This window comes from Camarhynchus parvulus, chromosome 5 (assembly GCF_901933205.1).
Source record: "Camarhynchus parvulus chromosome 5, STF_HiC, whole genome shotgun sequence".
Lineage (NCBI taxonomy): Eukaryota > Metazoa > Chordata > Aves > Passeriformes > Thraupidae > Camarhynchus > Camarhynchus parvulus.
Window position 1 is genome coordinate 46,125,174 of NC_044575.1, and position 21,100 is coordinate 46,146,273.

Consider the following 21,100-nt stretch of genomic DNA (forward strand, 5'->3'; position numbering starts at 1 on the left):
TCCCAAGGTAATTGAAAACAGTCAGGAAATGGCATGCCAAGAGGCTTCCTGTTCTATGAGCACTCTCTGCCAGACCCTACAAGGGCTCATCACAGACTCCAGAGAGCAGGGACACGGAGTCATGTAAACATGAAGCCAGTTTCCTCCTTAGCACTTTGCAGATTAGATGGTCAAGGCCTCTATAACATAGATCTGAAAAAAAGTCATTCTTAAAAAGGTCATAAATGTAGTCTGGCAGATCATTCCTCCTCCTGTGGTCAACGATCCCCTGCTCTCTGCTTCCTGGAAGACTGCTTTATGGAGCCAACAGTAAGACTGCTGCCAGGTATCATCTTGCTGTCACATTTATATTCAACAGCAGGAAAAAAAAAGCATAATGAATTTTGCACTGTTTGGTCTGGTTAAGATCATCACAACTTTTTCAGTTAACTTAATCAACAATAAGGGAACCACACTATTTCCACTTGTGTGTAGGTGCCAGAAATACCACAGTGCTTATATAACACCTCACTCATACAAACAGCTTTCTTGCAAGGGGACATTTTTCATTTTCTAGGTCACTCATTGATTTTAAGAGCCCAAAACAACAACCCTATACCACACACTTTATACTAAAGTATTCTTACAACTTCTTTTTCTTATGGAATATGCTTCTCTTAATTTCTAATGATTTTCAATATCTTAAAAGTAATACAGGACAGATGGAGACAGGCAGCAATTTGCAGATAGTTTCTGCCTTGGAGACAAAACTACATGAGAGTAAACTCTAAAAACACATTTTGGCATGTAATTCAACACAGAAAGGCCTGTGCTCTGCACCACTGGTTCCTGGTTATATGTTTTACTACTGTGGGAGCTTCCTGCATGCCAGTGATGTGGCACAACTCAGCCTCCTGCAGAAGCAAAAGCTTAAGGTCTTACTTTACTGGAGAGAGGATATCATTCAGATGTCTGCTCACAGGGGCAATACCCTCTATCTCATCCTCTGTCTTCCAAAATAAAAAAGTTTGGAAGGCACTGGGAGAGAATCTTTTAAGACACTTCTTGGGGAAAACAGTTCTCTGTTCCACACATCCTGCGTATTTCTGACCCTCAATGTAAACTTGAGGGGAAAAAATAATGTAACAGGATTTTCAGCACTGGAGGTCAGAGTCACTGACAGTAATACTGATGTTGCAGAAATTAGCATTCCAGGAACTGGGAAGACTAGACAGAACTGGGCACAACTAATTCAGTGGCTTCTGTCATGGAGGGACGCAAACACATGTTCCTCTTTGTGAGCAGCACTAATACTCTTGAAATGACATAAGAACATTTGGTAGGAAACCAGTTCTAACTAACCATACTGACACAAAACAAAACCTTCCCAAGGTGCAAGTCCATTTTAAACTGACAAAATCACTTTTGTTGGGCTATCAGCAGCAAGTCAGCAGTGTTTCAGACAACTCTTTTCATCAAACCCCTACAAACTGCACTGTAATCAGACTGAATTTGCTGCACCAAAATCATCCTCCTGCTTGAAATGCAGAAAGAATCACTTACCTGGAACCTCTGAACCAACTCCAGTGACTGGCTGTCATTCTGGTCTGCTTCAAGGATTACATCTGTCAGTTTATGTATGATCACATCCAAAGGGCCCTGATCTTCAATGGGTTTGGTGAGGTCAAGCTGAAGAAACCAGAGAGAAACATTTTATTAATAATATGGGGGCTCCTGTCCCTGCCACCACCCAAGGTGCTGCTGCCACACAGGTAACATTTACTTTACAGAGTGCCTTTGTTTTGGTATGTTATCCAAATCCTTGAGATTTTACACATCATTGAGTGTAAGAAAACCTTACTCAGACACTTATTTCTCAGCAGTGTAGCTCTAATTCCATGAAAAACAGCGAAGTCATCAGCAAGTACCCTCCATCCAAACATCTCCCTGTGCTTCTCCACCCTAAACCAACAAATGGCTCTTCAGCTCAGTTTCCTGGTATGGTCACACAGCTTCCTGCTACATTCACATACAAGCAAAAGGAATGAGCCAACAATGAGTAACACCACTAATAGAAGGAAGGTCTGCTGTGCCCACTGGGATTGCACAAAACAGGACAGGAATAAAGGTAACACAAAATCAAGTGAGTCAGGATCTGTAGGAATTCATCTGCTACTGAGATAGCTATTTAGCTGTTACCAGGAGGGGTACAGCTCCCAGACAACTCCCAATAGCAGACTTTGGCAGTTAGCTGGGTATGAGACAAAGATTTGGGGTGAAGTTTGTAGAAAGTCTGCTCCAGACAGCACAGGAAGGCCTGAAAACAGTGGCAATATGTTAGAGGGCTTGGTCCCAGTACCAAAACAGGGTTCAAGAGCAGAGGAACTACCCACACTGGAAAAGGATTGAGGAATTCTCTCTTGATGAAATATCAATGCAAAGAAGCTTACTGGACCTGTGTGAGATGCATGCAAGGATCCTAAGAGAGCTGGCCAGTGTTATTGCGAGGGCTTGAATTTATCAGGATATGAATCAAAACTATGGAGATTACGACTAAATCAGGCAAAAAAAAAAAATCTACCACAAGGGCGGTCTTGTTGCAGCAGAGTCCCACAGAGGTGGCAGAATCTCCATTTGTCAAGATGTTCAATACCTGACTGGACAAAGCCCTAAGCAACTTAGTCTAGATTTAATGCCAAATCTGCTTTGATGAAGATGATGCATTGCAGACCCCTAAGATGCTCACGGAACTTGATGATCCCATGAAGCTACTCACCAGATTTAACATTAGTTCAGTGTAAGTCACAACTGGCTCATGTTCAACACACCAGGCTGCTCACAGCACAAAACCTGTGAGAGTCAATTCAACTAGTTGTGAGATCTACTGCATCAATGACAACTTAACCTTGTAAATGCCAAACCAGGAACATCTTTGAGAGGAAAGATGGATGTGTGCTCACTAAAGTTAGCATCTGAATTTATCTGCATGATCTTTTCTATTGCTGCTTTCTTTTTTATTCAACTCTGGTGAAGAAGGGTGTGACAGGCACAGGAGGGAGAGGAGTACTGGGCTGCTGCTGTTTTCTGTCTCATTAGCTTGAGTTTTGTCCTACTAAAATTCCCCGCCCTACAGAAATGGCCCTGCTTTGAATTAAGGAATGCCTTAAAGAAGGTAAAGCTATAAGACAGGATCAAACCAAGAAAACCAAACCAGCAGAGATCTATCAGCTTTTTATTAATTTGCTAGTTGCTAATGTAACCGACCCACGGAGCTGAATGACTTTTCTTATGTAGGCACTCTTACCTGGGCCAGGCTTCCCTAAGCAGAATTACTGAAGGTACCTGGGGCACAAAAACAAATTGAAAGATGGCCAATTCCTCCCTCAGAGACCACCCTTGCTTACCCATTACTGTATGCTGCTACTAACAGTTATGGGTTGGGGCTCTCTGAAGTCCTTATTCAGATTCCAATCCAACTGGAAAACACAGTGTGTGTCTGTCTTCCAAGGAGACAAACAGAGCCCCTGCTCACAGGTGGGCAGCCATTCCCTACAAGCCAAGAGACCAGCAGGACAGACTTGGTGTGGATGCTCAGGGATGGGTAAGCTGTGGCCAGGTGAGGCAGTCCACAGAAGGTCTGGCTGTCCTGACATATTTTTACTCTCATAAGTAGTGCAGCACAAGGGCCAGGGGACAGCCTAAGTATCTGCAAAATGAAGTGAACTGCAGCTTGGCTAAAGAACATGGAAGGAGATAATTAACTTCTTCAACCAAATTCCAGAAAAATCAGTTAATATCCTTAAAAGAAATCTCAGATGACTATAGTGCTGCTTCTGATTTTTTTCCATCTGCCTATCACATCTGGAAGGAAACAGCAAAACAAAGAGTCCATTTAACTAGGTCAGAAAGTTCACGGTTGCCAAGGTACTAAATTCTGAATTAATCCATTTTCTGGACTTGCAGTTTGAAAAGCAGTAAGAAGCAAGTAAGCATTTGAGATTGGTTACCCCTCTACATTCTTCCTGAACTTTCAGCTCAATCTGCATGGAAACATTCAGAAAACAAGAACAGTCCTCCCTTTCAGCCTTGACCCAAGAATAGAAGTAAGCCTTCAAGGCAAATCCAGGCATTTCCAGCACAGTGTTTTCCACAAGCATAAGACATCTGGGCAAGATAACTTCTTCACAACAGTTGTGCCAGCTAAACACAACAGGAATATTTTGAGAACAAAACCAAATGCAGGTACTTTGCACACAGGAAAGCATTAAAAAGGCTCCCCCCTGCTTTGCTTCCCCCTCACCAGTAAAGCAATGTGAGAAACGACAGCATGATAAAGCAGCTTCCCCGGAAGGAAGTTCAGGGACCACTTCAATTTCCTCAAAAAGGACAGCAGGTACATTTTAGCCACAAAAACCTTCAAAATTTGATCCAGTATTTTGTGGATTGGAGGATCAAACCATTTGCAAGAATAAGTTCTCTGTGCTTAGAGCCACGCTCTAGAAAGCAAATATTCCTGGGCTGTGTGGAATTTGGAAGAGATCCACCTTCCTTTTATGCACTAAGAAAAAAAAAGTAAAAGTAGAAGGAAAAAAAAGGTTTGAGAAGGTAAAAAGAAGACTTTTCAAAGTGGAGTATCAAACCCAAAAAGAAGTCAGTGAAAGCAAAGTGCAAAATTTCTGATGGCCCTCTGCTGAGACCAACACTGATTCATTGTTTGTCATCAGCTGGAATTTGAGCCCTCCTACTTCCCTTCCCTTTCAGCATATCTCTCTCCAAATGATCTCTGCATTTGACATGGTCACCCAAAGGTTTGTTATTGCAAAGAACCTACACCATAGCAACAGAAAAGATTTACCAGCTTGAAAAACCAGAGATATTTCTACGGTGCCTTTTCTTCTGTGAGGTAGGCTTTAGCCTGCAGCATACTCTGCTTGTCCTTCTTTATGTTAAAAAACCAATCCCAGCCAGGTATTGGTTTCATGGCGTTGTCACTTACCACCAAAACCCAGCAAAACTCAGGTGTATGACATGGATGAGAGCATCAACACTGTACACAGAAAATATACAAGGCATATATTTGACATGGATAGGTGCACTGTCTCTGGGTAAAAAACTGCCTGGATGGCCAGGCCCAGAGAGTGGTGGTGAATGGAGTTAAATCTGGTGGGCAGCTGGTCACAGCTGGTGCTCACCAGGGCTCAGTCCTGGGGCCAGTGCTGTTCAATGTCATTGTCAATGATCTGGACAAGGGCACTAAGTGAACCCTAAGTGAGTTTGCAATTCAAAACAAGCTGAGCAGGAGTGTTGATCTGCTGGAGGGTAGGAAGGCTCTGCAGGGGGATCTGGATAGGCTGGATCCATGGGCTGAGACCCAACTGTAAGAGGTCAACAAAGGTCAGGCATCAGGCACTACACTGGGGTCACTCACAACAGCCCCAGGCAGTGCCACAGGCTGGGGCAGAGTGGCTGGAAAGCTGCCTGGTGCAAAAGGACCTGGGGGTGCCCTCTGACAGCAGCTGAACAGCAGCTGCACAGCCAGCTGTGCCCAGGAGGCCAAGAAGGCCAACGGCATCCTGGCCTGTGCCAGCAATGGTGTGGCCAGCAGGACCAGGGCAGGGATTGTCCCCATGATTGTCAGCACTGGTGAGGCCACACCTCAAATGCTGTGTTCAGTTCTGGGCCCCTCATGACAAGAGAGACAATGAAGTGTTGAAACATTTCCAGAGAAGGGCAACAGAACTGGGGAAGGGTCCAGAACATGCTTCTGATGAGGAGTGGCTGGGGGGCTGTTTAGCCTGGAGAAAAGGAGGCTAAGGAGGGATCACATTGCTCTCTACAACCACATGAAAGGAGGCTGTAGCCAGGTGGGAGTTGGCCTCCTCTCCCAAGTAACAAGTGATAAGACATGGGGAAATGTCCTAAAATTGCAGTAGGGGATATTTAGATTGGATACACTGAAAGAAGTCTATCACTAGAACAGGTTGCCCCAGGAAGTGGCAGAGTCACCATCCCTGGAGATGTTTAAAAGACATGTAAACGTGGCACCTGGGGATCTGGTTTATTGGTGGACTTGGCAGTGCTGGGTTAACAGCTGGACTTGATCCAACCTAAATGATTATATGGTTCTGTATGCCTTTCCTGGTCTTTCAAATCCATATATGGAAGAAACCAACCAGTAGATAAATGCTCTTATCATAGCTGGCTGCAGCCAGCCTGCCCACCTTTTAATAGAAGGATGGGCTGAAAGTTACAAAACACTCCAAGCTTAGAAATGACATCTCTCCCACAGGCTTCCCAGAGAATCCACTGGAGGGCAAGTTACAGGCACGCAGAGCTCTGTCTCTGCCCTCCTCTCCCCTTCCCTCTTCCCCTGTCCTCCATCAACACACAGCCAGCACATTATCCAAATCATTATAGAGAAGGGCAAAAAATGTTTATTTCCATTAGGCATAATTTGTTTAAAGTTTTGGGGTTGTTTTTCTCCAGAACCCTGGCAATCCATCTGTATTGCAGGGACAGGGCGAGTGCCTGGCAGAGTGCCATGGCTCTCCACTGGTCCCAACTGCAATCCCACACAAATGCATTTCTGGAAGCTGTGTTTAAAAATAAAACTATGTCCAAGTGGAGAAAATCTGGATTTGTTCACTCAGGGGAAAAAAACCAAGCCAAACAACTACAAATGCTGGATTTAGGAAAAATAAATATAATTTATAATAAAGATTAAAAATAGTTGTGTATTTTTTGTTTTATTCAGTGTTTCCAGTCCATGGTATAATCAGCTGTATTTCAGAATCTGTCTGATTAGGATTTGTGACTTTGATTTTTTTTTAAAGGCCTTCTTCCAAACTAGTTTTTGGATTAGCATTCATATGAAATGAAGTTTTAATACCAACCTGTATTTATATTCTTTTATCTGAACCAGAGAGTAATATCCACTGCTATATCCCTGAGCAATGTAGAGTCTACATTTCTGTTTATCCTCACTTTTCTTTTATTATATTTTCATTGAAAATTAGGACCCATACAGCTATTCTTCAAACATTTTGCTCCCATTCTCCAACCCACTAACAAACTCCACTCACCAGGATGCTGCTCTAAGTTCTTGCTATGTTTTCATTCGATGTGCTGCTAGGACTGGGGTGCTCTAGGATGTGCATCCTTTGAACAGGAGTGCACATCCCTTCACAGCAGCCTGTCAAGCTGCAGGTAGGAAATGTTCACGAAACTTTCAGCCAAAGGAGGTAAATGAAGGCAGAAGGGAAATCAGAAATCAAAGCCTTCTCAATAGGCAGCATCAAAACTTCAGACATTAACTTAATAAAATGCCACAGAAGGGAAAGAATCCATTCAGCTTTCTGGTTGGTTCAACCAGTCAATGCTCTCTGCTACACATTTCACCAATCACAGTCCAAAAGTCCCTTTGTGGCAATCTAACCCCTCTCCTCCCTGTGCACTGGACATACAACTTCAGCCTGACCTGACTTCTTTGGTTCTTAATTCCTCCTTAATTATTCTTGTATATGGAATTTTCTACACAAATCTATTGTATTCTGCTATTCAAATACTCAAGGAAAGGCTGTGTTGGCCCCAAGACATGTGGTGTTTATTTCAGTCTTTATTCAGCTTCTTAAACTCCACTGCATGAAAACCTTCAGGATTTTCACCCTCATCTTCCACTCCTGGGACAATTTTCTACCCTGTATTTTCATCACATACATTTATATCAAAAGGCTTGTAAAATAAAGCTTTTCAAATTGTTCTCCCAACCTCAGCCACAGTGTTTACCTATGCTGAGCATCAATGCTGAGCAAGTCATAATGAAAAAAGTCACAAGCTCAGATGAGAAAGCCAAATCTTCACAAAGCAGGACCACCCTGACAGCTGATCTATTGGTGGACACTGTTCTCTCCCAAAAAACTCGAAGAAAGCATCTAAAAATATCTTAAGCACTTTGGAGAGGGAAGGGAAGCAGCAGTAATCAATACTATCCAGTTCCCTGTTTCACCCCGCTGTAAAAACTGAACAAAAATACAGATGATATTCTAATTACAGGTGAGAATGTGCTTGATTTTGAAAGAAAGTGGGGAAATTTCCTGAAAGAAATCAGGAAAACAGTTGTGCCATGTCCATCTATAAATGTAAGACCTACTTGTGCACAGCAACAGAACAGAATGGCACAGAAACCTGACTGCTCTTGGGGAAAACCAAGGGAAATCCATAAGAACAAATAAGACCAGCCCATGCTTCGTTCATGAATTAAATCCTTCAGGAGCAGTCCACTCCTGTCCTGTCCCTCCAGGGACTATACACGTAAAAAAGCAGCTGTCAGGTCTGTGCAGCACAAAACTGACACAAATGACTCCCTGCCAAAGCATGGAAGGTAACAAAGTATATATCACTAAACATTTCCTCACCAGGAAAGATATTATGCTACCTGGCATCTCCAGTGGTATGCAGGCTCCCATAGTTCCTAAAATATCCATGTATTGTAACTAAATAAATATTTGTATATTTAGGAGATTGTCTCCTCATCTCTCTTTGTAAGAAAAAAGTTATCTGGGCTTTCATCATGCCCAGATAGTGCAAAAGTATTCAGCACTTGCTGCTGCTGCTAATGGGGCCAAAGGATACCAAAGGGGAACACGAACTCCCCTAGGCAACAAACCCAGATCTGTCCCATTGCAAAGAGCAAACACAGGCTGTAAATAAAGAGCTAAAAGTACACCAAGAGGTGCTGGTTTGTCTCTCCACACCCCCCTTGCCCAGCATGAACCTGCACATCCTGTTGCAGCAGTGGCAATCTGAGAAAGGAAATCCGCTGTGGTGAGGAGACCTCCCCCACACTGACAACACGAGAGGGCAGCGCAGCAGCACCAGGCACCCCCTGACAGGGGAACTCTCCCCCAGGCAGGAAGGAAACACCTTGAAAATACCCTACACCTTCCTCCTGCTCTTTCTGAAATGAGCTTCTACCACTGCAGGACACGGGAGGTTATCTCCTGTTCCTCTGCCCTGCTCAGTTCAGTAGCACCACCAAAGGAGAAGGAAAGCATGTCCCACACTGTGATAGGTCATGCAGACTCTCAGGCAAGTATCAGTGACATCCCAGGCATCAAGACATGCCTGAAGGTGAGGAGCAGCATAATATAGGCTATGAAGCTGGGTTTCCATTTTCCCAAGTACTGAAACTTTAACACCAAAGAAGTTCTGGGTTTAAGAGATGGCTTCTTTGTATTCCTTTGCATTCTTGTGTTTACTTTGCATTCTACTGGGCACAAATTGCCAGAGTATGTGCAAGCTGCACATTTTCAGGAGTTGCACACAGTTGCTCCCCTAGAAGCTTGGCACCAGGTCTGAAACATCTGGGAAGTTCTCATTTCTAGCTGTATTCTAGATTAAATGAAGGAAAAGGAAGCTCACAGGGGTTTTTACACTACATATACTAACATACACTAACATACACAGACACCATTTATGGATCACTTCCCCAACTACTATACAAACTGACAGTTCTTGTACATTCAAGGCTTGTCCCCAAGTAATACAATCCCCCAGGACCTGGGTGAGCATCACCTCCCCAGAGCCTCCTCTGCTCCCTCCCACAAAAACAAAGAGTGAGCCAGCACTGCTCTGGCCTGTGCAGTAACACTGGGATAAGTTACTGCACCCCAGTTACTCAAACCTCTCCCACTGCTCCCCTGATCTCCCTCCTTACTCCTCTGACCCTGCTATAGAGGGGCAGTGGTATATTTCCACTCAGCATCATTCTCCTGTTAGGACTAAGTTTTGTCCCTTTGCTTCTTTAAAAGCAAGACAAGAAACCCCAAGTTTGGGCTATGGCTAAAGTTTTTCACAGAAACCATTTTCAGCCTTTCTATTTTACCCAGGACTGGAACATTGCTACTAGAACTTTGTTTTAGACTGAAAGCCCAACACATACAGAGAAAGAAATTCTACCAATTAAAGTTTAACAGCTTCGTTTGTGACCTGTACAATACCTTGGCAGTTGCAGAAAGTTCTTTCCAGAACTTGCCAAGATGTGGGAATGGCTGTTTCTGAGCATGATATTAAACTGAGAGCTCATGTCCCCCTAGGATTGGACTGCAGTGAGCAGGTTTTTGTAGGCAAGTGGTTAAGCAGCTCAGTCTTATTCAAGAATGGTTTGAAAGGCAATTGCTGATTTTCAGCTATGCAGGAGAAATAATCAATGTTACCCAAATCCAGAAAAGCCTCTTGCCAAGGGTGTCTCCTGAGGTCACCAAGGCTCCTGTGGATTACGAAGGGCAGCAGAACAAATCCACAGATTAGCAGAGGAGAAAAGTTGAACAGAAAATGTGTGACATGGGAGGATTAGTGCTCCAAAGAATGAAAGCAAGTTACAGAAAAAGAAGAACAGAGGAGAATGAGCATTCAGCGTAACCTGCCTTGCTTCACTTCCTGGAACTGTCAAAAAGGCAATGTTCAGTGCACCAGATTAAAATGCTGTAGAGGAAATCTCAGTAGTGGAAGGTATGGGAAAATTACTGTGTGGTTCACAGAATCTCGGGCTCACTTCTGGAATGGGCAAATCAGACCCAGAAACCCTTCTTCTTTTTACTTTACACAGCAGAATTTTAATCATTTTTTGAGTGAGCTGGGTCAGCTGTAGCCCAGTTATTGAACTGACAGCTCAATCAACCCTGCAGGAGAGCAGACGGCAGAGGAGGAGTGGAATGGAGACACCACCCATGGAGAACATTCAGCTGATCTAGAATACAGAAAGAGTGCAGCACTACAGCCAGTACAGCCCAGGGAGGCAGAGGGAGGGGCACAAGAGTGGTGAACCTTTACTTCTCTAACATTTTCAACCTTCATTATATCGGAATCAAAACATCAAGACTTTACAGTACTACAAATACTTTTGGTTTTTAACAACTACTGGATACAGAGAATGTTAAAATGAAGGAAGCATATTCTGAAAGTTTCTCTTAAAGTCACACAAACATGGACTGCCTAACTCCCTTCCTTTTGATCATGGGATTAGATAAGTAGAAAAGCTGATACATAAGAAACACCCCCCAGAAAGCCTGGCTACTACCCTTTATCCTAAGGGCTGACAAAGCTCAGCTCTGGACTTAAACCACACAGATCAGGCTCAGCTTTTGGATAATTCTTCAGCAGCACCTGTCAAACATCAAGAGCAGTCAGAGCCCCTGTGTGTGCAGCTGTACTTCCCATGAAATTGCCAATGTCTCTGCTGTAATTCTCCTTTCAACAAAGCTTCCCATCTGGCACAGCCAGGCTGCCAGAACCCTCTTCATTTCTGTTAGCTACTAGCCCCCAGAGAGCTGTGTTTCTAGGTGCATTTCCCTTTCTCAAGAGACTCTGGATGAGGCCAAGGTGTAAGGAAATGTAGGTAGCACCCAAGGTACATTTAAACCAGTCTGCTCATCACTTTGCTGAATTTATCTGCTCTTTATTGTGTACTAGGAAATTTAAATACATGTGGAGGGAGCAATAGCTGTCCGAGTAGAAAGTTTTTATGCTCTTTATTCACCCCTTGCCTAAACTAATTAGGATCCCTTCTGAAAAACAAACCAAAATTGAAACATACTGATCTTTAAAAAAAATCCTTCTTCATCCAAACACATTTTTACAGTGCTGCTCATGATTACTGGAGAGCTAACAATGCTTGTGTAACTGCAAATGATAGAGGAAGAAGAGGAGGGAGAAGTACACTGGAGTAAGACAGAGAAGAAACACAAAAGCTTTAGAAGACTTAGCCTAAAGGGAAAATAAAAACAAATAAGACTGCTCTTAAACATAGAGAAGGCCATGGTTAGGCTGACCTATATCATATCCCCATGCTGTATGAGCAGAAATCAGAAGAGAGATCATGAAGAGATTGAAGAGACTGTGGCATTCCCTTCCATTCTGTACCAGCAAGTATTATTTATGGAAGAATGAAGTTGCCTTTCAATTACAAAGCATTACTTCAGATGAAACCACTGCTCCCAGTGAGACAACATGATGAAACCACGCCTTCCAAGGGCGAATTTAAAGGCATTTGAAATGGTCTGAAATGAACACAGCCGCAAAGGTGAAACAGCTCATCATTTCTCAAATGGAGGAAAGAAGGGCATAGGTGGAGATTACAATCATCCCTCACTGGTGCTGCACTGCTAGAAGGTATCTGAGAAAGGAGCAGAAAATGAAGCTAGGAGAAGGTGGCTGGGACACAGGCAATGCTCTGCCTGGAACTTCATTTGGCCTGACTCATTGCATCAGCAAATACCCTGGCACAGAGGTAGTGATCAATAGTTAATGGCCAAAAGTTTGTTTTGCAATAACTGCAAAACAGATTTGCTTTTTACTTTCTACCATATCTGATGAAGTCTTCACAAATGGTCCATGGCTCAGCCACACACCAGACACTTTTTCCCACTCAGGCAAACAGTCTTCCAATGCAGCACCTGCCCAATACATATGGAGACCAATAGGCCAGGCAGAACATTTTAAGTAAAATTCCTTTTAAATGAGAATGATAAAAGGTCTTGCTTTTGCTGTGCTGAGATTGTCTGACAATCCCTCTGAGGTTATAGCCCAGCTATTCTGAAGCAGGAAAACGAACATAAAATTTAGTAATACAAAGAATACTACATCAAGCCATATTAGTTTAATTTACAGGATAACATGGTATACAATTCAAGCAGATTTATGACTTCAGGATGGCAAATGTATAAAGAAAGTAATTAGTAAAGACTGTTGAGTTGTGAAAAGCTCAAGGATCTCATAATAAAGGACGCTTAGCATTTTTTGCAGCATGACAAAGGGCAAAACATATTTTGGGAATACCCAAAAAAGAAGAAAAATTGGGATCTCCATGTAGCAAGTCTAGGGTTAATATCAAAGATAATATAGAAATAGCCACAAATTTTACACAGATGTTTGGCTTCAGCTTTCAGCAAGAATAAAGAGGCTGGTCATGGGGGCAAGCCAAGTTGGTGAACAGAGACGGATATAGATACATCTATGGGAACCAGCAGCCAAAGCCAGAACTCATGGAGTGAGATTCACAGGACCCAATAACTACAATAATTTCAGGCTTCTTCCTGCAGTCAGAGAGAAATGAATAAACACCTTGACACTTCAAACTCATTTCGCCTGTCTTACTTTCATGTTCTAGAATAAGAGGAATCACCCCTGAAATATGCCTGATCAGAAGGAGTCCAGTGGAGTGGCACAGATCTCAGATGACACTTCAGAGTTTAATGTGCTGAGGTGAAGGGGAATTGTTTCTCTCCCATACTGTATACTTAAAAAAAGCCCAAACAAACAAACAACAAAAAAACCACCAAAAAACCCCAAACATCCCTCCCCCATCTCTAGAAAACAAAATTAAAATTCAATTAAACAAAACATGACATAGGAGATCAGAGGATGGTGATACAAGGGTTCTGAATAACTGTATCCTTCATACAGTGCTTCCAAACAATTAGGAAAAAAAAAAAAAAGAGGCAACTACATCAGGGAAAGAAGGAAAAACAATGGCTACTTACTATTCACCTGACCTAGCAGTATAACAGCATTTCAGTACATTTGAAGATGCAGAAAAATAATCAGATCTTCAGGTGTAAATAAAAAAAGGTAGTAAAAAGTGACAGGAATCTCAGAAAGACAGACCAGACCCATCCGATTGGCTGTATGACCACTTTTTGTCTAGACAGAGAAAATGCAGCAAAGCATTTTCTTTTTTTTTTTTTTTTTTTCCCTCAGTAAAGCATGCAGGCAGGTGGAACTGGAAAAAGACAAGGACTTGTAGGAGCAGAGGAAGGTGAATGAAGGGTTAAATAAAAGAGAAGCTGACAATGGCTTGCATGCTGAAAGCAGCAGTGGCAAACCAGAGAGGCTGTGCTAGTGGCATTCCTCAGGCACTGGTTTTCTGATAATTTTATTTAATATCTTCATTAGTGGTCTTAGCACAGTAAGTAGATTACTGATAGACCTTAATATCTACACAGTGTAACTGGCTCCACCACTTAGCAGTATGCACAAGGGAGAATCAGAACTAGAACAACATTGAACAAATATAAAATGAAAATGATGATGACATGACAAAAATTACCTCAGTTTCACTAGGATTAGGGTATTTTACCTGAGGTTTTTAAGAGTTAAACTACTGAAAAAGGCACTACTGAGAGCCCTATTGAACAGCTCCACCCAGTTCAGGCATCCATGACTAGAAGTAGAAAATCAAAATGAAAAGAAGGCTTAAGAATTCAACTAAACTTTTTAAGTTACAGGCTCAAGAACATAGAAAATCCCTTCCACACATTCCATGGCCACGGATCCTTATAAACTATGAATAGGAGGATTTGGCCTAATGCAGATTCTTTGAGTGTTAACCACTTTCTGGCAAGAAATAGCTTACCTTAATCATAAATACTGTAGCTGCACTGGAATAGTAACTGATTTGATGCTATAAATGGGCATTCTGGTATGTACAGCACAAACTGAAATCTGCTACCCAGGAACACATTTGTTCCTGCAGTTCCCTAAATATTCTCAGAGGAGCAAGAGAACAATGGAGATCAAACAAAAGAATCTCAGGTTTCAGATTATTCAAACTTGCATTCCACTTTATAAACAGAGCACTAAGTGAGCAGCACAGAGGCAAGATTAAAAAAGGACTATCAGAAACATCCCTCAGGAAGAAGCAGGCAAAGCAGCACTTTGTCACTGACCTGTAAATCAAGTCTGGCACACTCCCCAGCTCTGGTGTCTTCCCTCATGCACTTGACTGACAAGCCATCCTCTCCAGATGGAGAAGGAACCTGTAGCTCTGCCCTTGGCAAGGCAGCCCAGCTACGCTGCACTTCTGCAAGGATCCTGCAGACATCTTGTCTGGGATGGCTGGGCTGATTTACAGGAGCATCAGTGACACAAAAGTAGGTCAAAACTTCATTTTAATTGGTTAATAACAGTTTCAGATTTTGTCTCACAAGCCTACCATCTGACTGCTGCGGCTTTAAAATTACATAACCCACCCCTCACTACTCATTTTCTTTTCCTTTTTGCTGTTTGAACAGGAAAATTACTTCCTGTTCAGGGAAGACAGTGAATGCTGGGGTAATTAAATGAGCTAGAAAAAGAACAGCTAAAATTGCATTTTTTATTCCTCACTCAACTCTGTTTACAGGAATGTCAAGCCTTCCTGTCACAGCAACAGGTAAAACGTCCAAAGAAAATGTTGGTATGCCTTCCACAGACACTAAATCCCATCTTCACTATTCAAACTCATTTTAACAGGCAAGGATGGGAAGGGGGTAAAATAGTTAAAATACAAGGACACAGAGTGTGAAAAGCCTGCCTCTGTGTGCCTTGCAACCACAGGACAGAGAGTGCCAGACACACTCCTAGAAGGTCTCATGCTATAACCTAGTTTTCAACCATGTTTGCACACACACTCTGCCTGAGCTCTGATTTCCAGGCACCTGTCTTGACTGTCACTCAGCTGTCTGTCAAGACACCCTCCACTGCTTCTCATACATAGCACAGATGATGCTTCATTTGCTCCCTTTCCTTCTCCAATCTTTTGCATGAGAGTAGCTCCAAACTCTTTCCAAATTTCACCATGGCATCACTTCTCCCCTGCTTTCACCTGGGCCAAACCCATTCTGTCAAGTGCCAGAGAGGGCTGGTCCCAGCTCCTGTCTGTCCCCAGACCCCTCAGCCGACATTCCCAGCAGCCTGTTTGACACCTTGGTCTTCCCTCCCCCCTCAGCTGTGTTTTTCATCGTAACTGGACCTCAAGTTCATAATTCTAGTTTTGCTTTTCTACCTCTGGCTCTTAGCTCAACCTCTGCTTTTGCTCCTGTCCCAGCTAGCTCTTTGAGCTCCCCTCTTACATCAGTCTCTGGGAACATGAACACCAAGCTACTGGGCCTGCTATTTAGAAGTCATCATCAATTCTCTCAAACTCTCTCCTTCTTGCAATCCAGACCTTCCAGATTCCTTGTATTTCTCACCACATCACCCTTCTTCTGGATCAGAGGGAAGTCCTCCCCTTTTCATCTTCAAAATTCTTGAGTTTATTCTCTCCTACCTCTAACTCACCCACAAAGCCAACTTGCACAGCCTGCTTCAAAAATCCAACCAGTGCCTTAGCATTTTTCTGCATCCTGCTGCTTCCACTGAAGAAAAGCTTGCCATAAACCTATACACAGCTCTGTCACTGCTAGACTTCATATCCCTTCTTCCACTTCCTGCTTTGCTGGACATAAAGTCACAGAAGTCACATAAAGTCACTTCTAAAATAGCCAAATGCTCAGAAATCTTCTGCCTTTTCCCCAAAGGTCTCTATTTGACTCCATCTACCAGCTTGACCCACCTAGATTTAGAGAAGCAAGGGTGTGGGTGTGACACTGCCCATAAACATGGCTACACAGCTTTAAGCAAGGACACTCTGACCCTCAAAGGGCAGAACAACATGCACAGAGGCATCGCAGCTGAACTTAGAGCCTTGACCACTGAGAAAGTTTTTCACCAAAAAAAGATAAGTATAATATACACATTTATATATGGTAAACACATTTATATTTTCTTTTACATATATATTCCTACCTTTCTAAAAGCCCTTGTTGGAGAAGATCTACATAAATATGTTCTTCCTCCCTGCTTCTAACTAGTTAACTTTCACTTAGAACATGGCAGAGAAGAAGCCACCACATTGCCACTCTGAACCATTTTCAGAAACTAAGCTATGTTGAGCTTCTGCACATTTCCCTGTAGTCTGTCACATCTGTCACCACTGGAGTATTCAAAAGCCTACATTTCAGGGTGAAAAGGGGGCTTGAAATCACAGCATGGTGTTTCAGTGACATCACTTGATAATCAGAAGTACTCTCTGACATTAGTCCTTAAAACTATGACATGAACACAAACTCTTTCCTTTGTTCCACTTGGGAGCCAAGCACCTCACCATAACCAGTCAGCTTCAAGTTCTCTGAGCAGGAAAAACTAAAATCACAAATTATGGCTGGCATGGCTTTTATACCCAGAAGTTTTCACATCCAACTGGCAAAGAGGGCCTGTTTGCTGACAAAACCCCTTCCACACACTTCATGAGTGTTTGGTCTTTGCTCTTAGCCTAAGGAAAATATCTTTAAACCTCTTGGGCAAAAGCACACTTGAAACTTTCAGGATAAATCTGTATTCCAATGAAAACCCCTTTCCTTACTGAAAACAAAGGATGTGAACAAACTTTCCATTTTAATTTATGCCATTAGTCACATAAGAATCATCTTCACATAACTTCAGGGAAACTTCTATGTAATGAGGCTTTTAATGAACCATGCTGAAAAATAGAGCCAAATTTTCCCCCTTTGCATCACCTGATTTATTGTACTTGTTCAACCCACTGGAACTGAAAAGCTGACTTTAAAACCTCAGACAACTGGCAAAAAGAGTTCCTGCAGATTAAGCTCACCCTACACATCACAGCTGAGTGAAAAAAACTATTTCCCAGCAGGAGCTGGTAAGGCAATTTCCAAAGGCTGCTTCCTTTAAGCTGTGTTGCAATGTGAGTACAGATGCCTTCAGCAGTGGACCCCCAGCAGAAGGCAGGTGATCCAGAGCTGTCCAATTCCCTATTCTCACTTTACCAGAGATATTTAAAAGTGTTTCTGGCCATGACTTCCCTCTCCACTTGGCATCTTTCTACAAGTCTCCTTTATTTCCCTCCACCCCTGGCAGCTGAGGATGACTGCTGAACTGGCATCTCCCTGCTCTGCAGCCAGTTCCTGTCAGCAGCCCACAGGACCATCCCTCACTGCTGTTTACAGACAGGAAAAGAAGGTGTTTGACCCAGCTGGCCCCCACTAAAGATAAAGTTATCACAGCTCCAATTGTTCCTATCTACATCTGCTGGTAGGAGGAAATAATCAACTTGTCTGAGCTGGAGCAGGGGATGTTGGAGAGCTATGAATCAGAAAGCTGCTCAGTTAGTGAGTAGTAAATGGCACCTTACCATTATTTCTTCCTATTTGCATGGGAACAAGAGGCAGGGTGTTGAGGAGGTGATGTGGGGAAAGGCAGAGATCTTTATGTAAAACCAGTGCTAAACCTTCCTGGTGCCTCCTGCACAACTGCAGCCACATGCAGTGTCTAATGCATACAAGAACTACAGTGCACTGAAAGCATAACTGCTGGCAAACAGGAAGCACTGCAAGATCTCCATGCATGCCCTGAACTCCAAGCCAAGTCCTCAGAAAAACACAGAGGCATCCTCCATGCCAGCTTCCTACTGACCCACAGCTGTGGGACCAGTTTGGGCCTGGAGAGTGTGCATCAGCCCTGACATTCAAAGATTTTTAATTCTTCACAGCAGCTTTTCAGAAGAAAAATACAAAGATTATAGCTGGAACTGCAATATTTAAACTAAAATATAATAAGCTGTCCTCCAAGGCATCAGGCTCACCTTGAGAAGGCTTGCTTTCTGTCCCTTTACTACCAGCATTACCTTAATAAGCTTTAGCAGACTCCCTTCCCTTAAGCTGGAGTGTCTGTTGTGTTCCCACCTGGAAGTTCACCATCCAGGAGGTCACTTCAGCCCTTCCAAGCTATTTCCTCCGTTGTGCATTTTTATCATTAGCCCATTTTACTCTGTCTTTAAAAACTGGATCAGGACATCAGAGACATGCTTATGAACCTACAGCAGCTGCGAGCCTTACAAGAACAGAACTGACCCCCAGGTTCTTCTATTATATCTCAACTTGTTGAGCTTTTCAGGTCTCAGCAACATCAGCTGAAGTCAAGGATCCTGCAGCTTGATAAAGCTCTGTGTTTAGGACAGCTTCTTTATTCTACTTTTGCAACTAGGCAGGAGCAGGGTCTGTTACTACTTCCCAACTTCAGGGCAATACTGTAAGCTTTGACCAGCTCCCAAGGCATGCTGAAGGCTCTGGAGCTGCTTCTCTGTGAAAAAGTTGCTCAAAGTTCCTAAAGCTACCAAATATTCCTTCTTTTGCAAGAGAGCAAGAACTGATCTCTAAACAAGACTCTTTAGGGCAGTCACCGGTTGTGCTGGGTTTGGCAGAGTTAATTTTCATCTCAGCAGCAGCCTGTGTTTTCAACTGGTGACAAAACCAGTGTTGATACACACCCAATGCTGCAGTTATTGCTGAGCAGGGCTTGCACACTGCTCAGGCCACCTCTGCCCCTGAAGCTGCCCCTGCAGCCTGTGGAGAGAGTGGGCAAGAGGCTGGGAGGGGACACACTTGGGAGACCTGAGCCTTCCCTAGTGAGCAGGGACTGGCTGGGGTCTTAGCTGCCCCCTGGGGTCAGCCCACCACCTGGATAAACCAAAATACTGGTTTACAAAGTATCTTTGAAATTTGAGCTCAAGCCGCTGCTAAATTCAGATTTAAAATTATGTGATAAGGTTAAAATTAGAAGTGAATAATACATTTTAGAACATCTGGCAGGCATAGACCAGGCATTTCTGTTGCTCAGGTGAATGTCCAAGGCCTTTTAAAAATCCCTTTCCCATCTCTATACACACACAAGCAGATATCCTTGTAAGATAAAGACATGGAGGAAGAAAAGTTGTAGCTACATTTAACATATTCATGTAATGTGACATTTTCAGTTGTGCAATTTAAAAGAAGGAAAGTCATTTCACTATCAGTGGATCTTAAGTTTTGACATTACATTTTTCACTCTGTGCCCTTTTTTTTTCTTTACTGATTTCAGCTGTTCCAAGCTTTTCACATCCTCCAAGAATTATTCAAAATATGCTGACAGAACATGCCCTTTTCAACACTGGCACAGAAACAATTTCCCTAATGTACTGATAAGAAGATGACCAAGATACATTCCCAATTCCCTGAGAAAATTAGTGGACAGTCTGCTAATCACTCTTAGCTAGGCCATGTCATTACTTATGGGTATGACTGCCAAATGAGGCCTGGCTGAAGACAGGAACATGCTCACCTTAAATGACAGCTACTCATGCAGCCTTCCAGAACATAAAGGGATGCTACAAGGGAGATGGAAAGGGACTTCTTATATGGACATGGAGTGACAACACAAAAGGGAATGGCTTCAAAGAGAAAGACAGCAGGTTTAGATTAGATGTTTTTTAGGAAGGAATTTTTCACTGTGAGGGTGTGAGGCATTGGAAGAGGTTGCCCAGTGAGGTTATGGATGCCACATCCCTGGAAGTGTTCACAGCCGGGCTGGATGGAGCTTAGAGCAGCCTGGTCTAGTGGAAGGTGTCCCTGCCCACAGCAGGGGTGTTGGAGCAAGATGATCTTCAAGGTCCCTTCCAACCCAAACCATTCTATGATCCTATGAAGCCCTTCAGGCTTTTCATGGCAGGGAGTTATACAGGTATGTGTGTGGGATAACCAGCCTTCAGCAGAGCATCAGTCCTGTGAAGCCACGTGCTATTCAGGGCAGTAACAGAGGCATCACAGCTGCAATTCTGTTTAAATCATCAAAGAAAATGAGCTCTGCAGACACAGGTTAAGGGTAGACAATAAAAACAGAGAAGTCATCTAATTTTGATGAGGGTATGTTTACTCTGAAACAAATATTGACAGGCATATATAAAAGTCTGGCTGAGTTGCTTATTCACATTCTTCTCAGTGACATTTGAGTGTAGCAATTTACTCAAAATTGGTAACATTTCTCTTCTGAGCAAGACAATTTAACAAAAGACAACAATCATCTCCAAAATTTGCATGAAAAACTGAACATTTTCTTCCCCATTATTATAAAACCTCAAGCTCAAAGTGTATTTTCTCAGGTTACTAAGGAGCTCATCAGGCTGGGCTGTCTCCCCTTACTAAGCCCAGGTGTCTAAACAAAAAATTAATGAGGAGGAGGGAAGTGTGGGGAGATGGAGAAGGAAAGGCTCAAAATAAACCAGTGTTATTCAAACACTGCTAGCTCCAAAATAAAACACAACAATACTGACCAAGTGGAGACACAGAAGACCTGGCATGGCTCCAGAACACAATAACCATTTGTCTTCTTTGCCAGAGGCAAGCAGCAGCTGGGGATGCCACTGGGGGGGATAAATAGCACCACACTACAACTGGAGGATTACTCCCAGGAGCAGTGCTTTAATACATAAAAG

The 21,100-nt window shown here is 43.0% G+C and overlaps 1 protein-coding gene across 1 annotated transcript in view; it reads right to left on the minus strand.

The window, feature by feature from the left end:
• Window positions 1–21,100, minus strand: part of ITPK1 (inositol-tetrakisphosphate 1-kinase) — a 141,070-nt gene that overhangs the window by 69,726 nt on the left and 50,244 nt on the right. Inside the window, exon 4 of the mRNA XM_030948771.1 lies at window positions 1,543–1,668. Within this exon, the coding sequence (XP_030804631.1) occupies window positions 1,543–1,668 (126 nt within the window). The remainder of the gene's footprint in view (window positions 1–1,542; window positions 1,669–21,100) is intronic.